The 7000-nt window shown below is 45.5% G+C and overlaps 1 protein-coding gene across 1 annotated transcript in view; it reads right to left on the reverse strand.

The window, feature by feature from the left end:
• The window catches only part of LOC144100553 (uncharacterized), a 153306-nt gene extending 146612 nt beyond the window's left edge, over positions 1–6694 (reverse strand). Inside the window, exon 1 of the mRNA XM_077633467.1 lies at positions 6492–6694. Coding sequence (XP_077489593.1) covers positions 6492–6523 — 32 coding nt within the window. The 5' untranslated portion in view covers positions 6524–6694. The remainder of the gene's footprint in view (positions 1–6491) is intronic.
• Between the last annotated feature and the right edge of the window lie 306 nt (positions 6695–7000).

Raw genomic sequence — 7000 nt, forward strand, 5'->3', positions numbered from 1 at the left:
AGGTATCTGTTGTACGCTGCGTTGGTCTTGGTTTCTGCTCCATTTTTCATTCCAGAGGGTGGCTGTTTATGTTCTTGTTGTGTAGTTCGGTATGGCATCAATCTATTTTCTATTGTTTCCTTGCGAGGTGTACGCGGGTAAATTTTGTTTTAATCCAAATTCTTCGGTTTTTGTTGTATAATTAAAACCCCTGCCGATAGAAATTGTTCTGCCTCACTTCACGTATCTATATTTGGCACCCTGTTTTTATTTAGTTGTGCATGCTGTTTTATAATAATCTGAATTTTGGTCCGGATATTCCAATTAGGCATAACTCAAGGTTTCGAGTTCCCAGAGTTTAGACATGTTATTGTCTTGTGGGAACTTTCTGCATTACCACGATTTTCAACTCTTTACATGATGATGCATTCTCTATGATGTCAACACCTACACTGTAAAAGCGTTAGAAGTGAATTTATATATGATTATTCATATTGTGCAGAACTTTCAGTTGTTTCAGTTTTGGTACTTCGTGTGTCTGTTCATGGCCCCTGCCACGACTGCCAGCTGCAGCGCGGAAATTCTCATTGGATTGGGTTAACCCGCTTTCTGTGTACTGTACCTTTTGAGTGTTTTGATTGAAGGCATTCCTGTTGTTATTATTATTATTAGCAGTAGTAGTAATGTAGTAGCAGTGGTGGTAGTAGTAGTATTCGAGCTTTGCTTTCCAACCCCTTATCAAAACTCATTACTGAGCCCACAAGGTGCACTGCCGGCATTTTTATTAAGCTTAGTTTCGACCAATATCGCTTGGCTTTTACCAAGACAAAAGCTGCAAAATCCTAACGTCGATCGAGCCACAAGGACATTGGGACAGTATTCGAGGTATGATGAGAACGATAGTCGTGGCCTCTCTGGCTCTCGGGTCTCAATGTACCCAGAGCTGACATCGGTAGTCTGGCTCAACCCCGTCCGTAGTAAATGAATTCACAAGCAAAAAACTGCGGATGGTTTAGCCCCGGTTAAACCTATTGTGCACGCGATAGCTGACCCGAAGAATACGTGGCTTGTCGCTGTCGTTTCTCCGCTTCTTGGCAGCGTCTTGGCAGCGTCGTTTTGGCGAGCCGTTCCTCTCGTTGTTCCGATGTCTCGGCCGCGCGCTTGGCATTTCTGGCTTCTCGGGCTCCTTGTCGACTCGCCTTGTACCACACCACAATTTCGGGATCCGTCGACGTGGCTTCCCGCAGTCGCCGTTGATGTCGGTCGCAGTAAAAACGCGGACATTCTGGTTCTTCATATACCATTCACCTGAAGAACAAGCGCTTCGCATCCTCTGTTTATAAAGGGGCAGAGCAATGACGCGCATCTGTTGCCACACTGCGCATGCGCAGCGCACCTGAAGCTACTGCGCATGCGCGACGCGCACAGGGAAGCTGTGGAGTCGCCGGCGGCAGACGAAGGTCGCACAATGAGCAATTTCTGCGCTGCTGCGAGCCGCCGATGGCCACCTGCGGCCAGGGCCTACGGTCTCAAGACTTCTCACTGGCTCCGGGCCCCATTGATAGGTACAATCCAGAACCATTGTTCTAGCGCATTTGGTTTGTTTGCAATTTGGGAATCCTAGCCACATGTCTAATTTTTGCCACCAGCTTTGTCCGTACTATCCCCTCGCTCTCTCCAACAGATCATTGGCACGCAAGCTTTTGGAACACTTCAACTGGGTCATATTGAAGCCCGACTACTCCTCCCTCGCCCCGCATGCCGCTCCCTGTCACCTCACCTGGAAGACAAGTCATCGAGACAGATCGAGACGAGGCCACTGAACATTTGCAGTATACCGATATGCATCGGGCTGTTTTCTTGCTCAAGATCCAAGTTTCTGTGCTCGACTATGGTGTGTTTGTGCTGTGATTTCGTACGGGTGCAAATCTTTCTGTTATCAATACAGGATTTAAAAGCTTTCTGGGACCCACACTTATCTTTCAAATTGGCTAAACCTGAAAGTTTTATGGAGCGAGTAGCGAATCGTTGCGTCCTTTGTGAGTATAGTGAGCGGAAGTCTCATTGCCTGAAGCACTTTTGCCTGCGGAATTCATCGTCCTTCCTCGCTCTACCAGTGACGAAAACTTCAGGATTGCCTTGCTGAAAATATGCGGCACCACAGTGAGCTGCCAAAGTGGCCATGTTCATTTCTGGCGCACCTGTATGCGTAGCCTCCTTGAAATTTTGTATATGGAAGGAACTGTCTTTCGCGTATGCATCCCTGTATCATCACCCTCTCCTAAAATTGATGGAACGTTTGTGGCTATGTTGAAACGAGATTTTTGGGGGTTATTGCACCTCCCTGTACCATATCATTTTTTGAAGGCGTGTGGGATCGGCGACATTTAAATCTCATTTCGAACCGTCCACTTTTCCACAGGCTTTAAACTAGCCTGATGTGAACGATTTTGAAAGCAGACCAAGCAGAAGGAGCAGGACTAACAAATCTACCTTAACGTCCCGTCTGTGCTCGTCTCTAATGGAATGCAGCCAAAACCTCACAAGGGGAGAGCTCCCTTGAAGACGTGGGACTTACGTAGGCTAGATATCCTGAACGCACTCTTGAGCGTTTGGCGCTGGGGTTATCGGCAAAGATGAAGATTGCGGAAAGACTTGAAGTGCAGGAAGGTTTCCTTGAACCGAAGAAACTCGCAGCTATTCGCAATTTACACTGTTCCCATGACATCACAAAGCTTACGCAGAAAACAAAAGCTTTACATTGCCTCGTGCAAAATAACGTGCCAGGTTTATTATTGAACGAGTGAGTGACATGTACGTAGCTGATATTAAGCAAGGCAGTATATCAAGTCGCATTAAAGGCTTCTTCGTGGCATTCAGTTGCAAATCTATTGTATTTGCTAAATTGTAACGCACCCCCGCTTATAACGTACAGCTGCATTTTGGGCCCAAAAATTGGGTAACTACCTTGTTTCTTAATTCAGTTATAATTCGCATGCAAATTTAAATTCCCATTTATGTTTAAAAATACGCGTTAGAATTGTGCAGGATACTACACTTCGGATGGAAATATCAACTTTTCCCTCCATTAAAACTGCGAAAGCAAAGAAAGTAGTAGTTGCTTCATTTTCTTGATTAAAATTAGCCAAACTAAAAATAACCGCAATGATTATACCGAATCTCAAAGAACCTTATCCTTCTTAAATTTATAGCTGCAGAGAACGACTTCACCTTCGAAAAACGGCGCAAACCTAATATTTTGCAACGGAAAATTTCGCATGCACTTCGTATCTATCAAATTTTTAACAAGGGCGCCTGGGAAGATCGCAGCTGAAGCTTGCCTATGGGGGTAATGTTGAGGTATTTTGGGGTTAGCGAATTCGACTAAAAAATTAGAGACTGTTTACCACATTGGATTCAGTGGCAAAAGGCTTTTATTTTTGACAAAGACCAGTTTTACTTCATTTGCGTGCATGGGGGACTGAACTGTGGCACTTACATGATGACTGATTTCATCTTCTTTATTTTTTTATCGGACACGCAAAATACTATTTTGGTCGATTCGGAAACTCCGGATTTGTTCTACGTAGAAGACGGCGATGACCGGGCAGTGCCGTGGGACGGAGCGTTCGCGCTAGGCCAGAGGGTATTTGCCACTGTTCTGTTGAGTACAACAAAGACAATAACAGCTAGGCTCCCTGCGGACACGCGATTGAGAGACGATTTTGCTAGTGCAGAACCATCAGACTAGTGCTGCGTAGAAGACAATGAGTGGGGGTGCCGCAGGATGGAGCGTGCACTCTGGGCACATGCACGCAAGAGACGATCCTGATAGGCTCATAACGTCTGGATTAGTGCTTTCTCACTAACGATAACGCACCTTTTCCAGGCATATTATACAGGTGGTATAGCCCGCGTATTCCTGGAAGTGGGTGCTCAGAGGGCACATGCTGGAGCAGAAGTAACTGCACCAGCTTCAGTCGTACATTGCTACCCTAGAATAGACTGAAAAGTCTGACGGTCTTCAACAGTAACAGCACAGTGAATGTGTTTAGGGTAACTACTAGCGCAGTGCTATCATGACTTAGCCCATTACTTAACTAAGCCTACAAGCATTCCATTCGTGAGCAGCTGAGTGGTCCCTCTTGAATTAACTTTGAACATGGCCTCTGCCTGAAACTTCACAAGTTCATTCTGCTTGATATATTGAATGGTTGTCCATGCGTGGATTGCAGGGGGCACATCGAGACCCGTAGTAGAAAGAGAAGTGGCGCCCAACGTGCAGCTCTGTTCTGATCGCCTGTTAGCGGCCACAATAACTTCATTGCAAGCCATTCTTTGGATACGCATCAGTCACAGTATGACGCGGGGCAAATTATGCGCGCCTCATTGAGAACATGTTAACAGTCCACAGCAATCTCACCCAGAGTCCCTAGTGCCAATTCTTAAAGCAGAAATCCTGCACTATTCACTCTGTTGCCAGTCAAATTTGAAGGCTACAACTGAGCCGTACTTCATCTGCAACATATTTTCTCCTCAATACCAGGGTGCGCACCTGGCACAATATTTTGCGTCTATTTCTCCTGCTCAGGTGAATGACGCCTGCTGGTTGGCATGACTACCACTATGTAAGGTTTTAGTAGTTAATAATGCTGATGATGATGAATTCATTATAATCACGCAATGATAGCTTGGCTATAGAGCACCATGGCTAACATGTTTTTGTCCGCAGTAGGTTGTGCAAGGCACCCTAAATTGTCACGCCTTACTCCACCCCATCAGAAAAGCGAACTACGGCCAATGGTAAGCGTGGACTGGAACTCCTGCGGTCGCTTACCGGTAGGAACGTTTTTGCGATGCCTTGGGAATTTATCTCCGCATGTCGCGCATGCAAGGCACGCTCTTTAACCTCTGGAGTGGTGTTCTGTCACATTCTGACTAAGTTGGCAAGCGAAATCACATTTTTATTAAGACATACGATATTGACGCCATGTTCCCCAAAACAGTTGCATATTCATGTTTACGTTCACTAAGCACTTGGTTTCCATGTTTCAAATATCATCTTTGGGTCGCGCTGCGGCTAGGAAGCGAAATCGCCGACATCGCTGAGATTTAGTGCCTTTTCCAAATACACTCAAGCACCAATAGCGGTCACTCCTAAATGTGGTCATGTCAAGCAGGAGACATGAAGGCTGGTTGTGCAACACAAACGTACAAACGCAAGAACGAGGCCGCTTACATCCAATGTGTATCTACATGCAACCGATATTCATCAAACCTCTCAGCTGCGTCTGATTTATTCGGTCAGGATTCACGTGGTCGCGGTCTTGTCTTCAACGGTACGAGGGAGTCTACACAAGCTCCGGCTATTGGCCCAACATTTGTGTGGGTTTTAGTGCGTGCATGTTTCATTGAAAAAGAAGTGGCCGGATATTGCTGGAATTTTTAGTAGAGCATAGAGCGCTCTCAATGTTTGATTGCTGTATAAAGCACCCCAACTGCACCTACGGCATCTCGCGCCGCCAGCGTGTGCGCACTTGTGAGTGGGCGCATGCACCTCTGTGTGGGCGCATGTTGCGACAGGCGTTTGTTGAAAATGGAAGTTTACGCTCTTTCCTTCAGATTTATAGAAGAGAATGGAGAGCATTTATTATCTTTATTCTTAAAAGAATATTTCATTTCTGTGGGGTATATGCAGACCATCAGCACGTTGCCAGATCGCACGCTTCAGTTTTAATTGCCCACTTCACAACAAGCAGTATCATTTTTCGCCACCCTTATTACAGTTCAGTATGGGATTCAGCGCAGGGCCAGCATGCCATACTGGGAACTATCTAAGCACAACTAGATTTACAGGCCCGAATGCGAATGGAAATATTTGCACTTATCTATAGAACTTCTGCCCCGTCTGGAATTCAGAGCCAAGATTGCAGAACGGTAAGTGTAATGCCTTTGATACTTTTTCACGGTCTGCGGGTCATGCACTTATATAACGCATTTCTTATCAAACATGAAGCCCATGATGACAATGAATGGAACCGCTGCTCTAACAAGCTGACGAGGCTGCTAGCGGCCCTGAACATTGAACTTGTTGTTAATTCTCTGAAAAAGTTGGTGATTACTATTAGCCCTGTTGAGCAGGTATAACAGAATATGTCGAAACAGATAACCCTTTTGTGTCCGCCGCAGAGATGAACAGCGCCAGCTATTGTTTATCCGCGAAATTACCGGTACCCTCAGACATGCACACCCAGGTCCGCCTAGCTCACTTACTCGCGGGTGCATCATGACCGCAAATGACATGACCACAACTTTCACTACAGTGGTAAATCAGATTTTGAAACATTTCTGGCCGTTTGTGTAACAAACCGGGAGTAGAAGACGAGTAAATGTTGAAAGAACGGCAACGTTTAAACGCCATAAGCACCGGAAACCACAACAAAGTATATGTTGAAGATAAGATATACCGACAAGGTAAAGCGAAATTATTTCCGAATTTATTCATGCCTTACCTTTGTGATGTTCGGCGGTTGGTCAATCTCATGTTGTAGATCTGCCGACTCGTGAGACATTGCCAAAGAAAGCCCTGAGAGCACACTTATGACGTCAATTGTCACGACAAAAGTTGCTAACATTTCCCAGCTCTTTTCGCGTTCCTGATGAACTACAGACTCTTTGTGACGGCCTTAGTGTGAATGCGCCCCAAGAGGGAAGCACAAGTAGTATTAGAAAGCTTTTATACAGCACGAAGTAGTTCACGTCATGCAGGGGCTTCTGAGTGCGTTATGCAGTAGCAATGGTCGATAGGGCGCTGACATAGAGCTCTGAATCGGTAGCTGTGACAACTTCCATTATCACAATGTTGCCATACCTCATCAAACGCCAACTCGAACAGAGGAGCTTTCACTAGCGTCCCGTTTTGACTCGTATTTTGCACTGTATAGACAATCCGAAAAAGTTTTCTTTTAAAGCGATTGGTTTGTGTGTAACAAGAAATTTATTTTAAAATGAGATGACGGGA

Source organism: Amblyomma americanum, chromosome 8 (assembly GCF_052857255.1).
Source record: "Amblyomma americanum isolate KBUSLIRL-KWMA chromosome 8, ASM5285725v1, whole genome shotgun sequence".
NCBI lineage: Eukaryota > Metazoa > Arthropoda > Arachnida > Ixodida > Ixodidae > Amblyomma > Amblyomma americanum.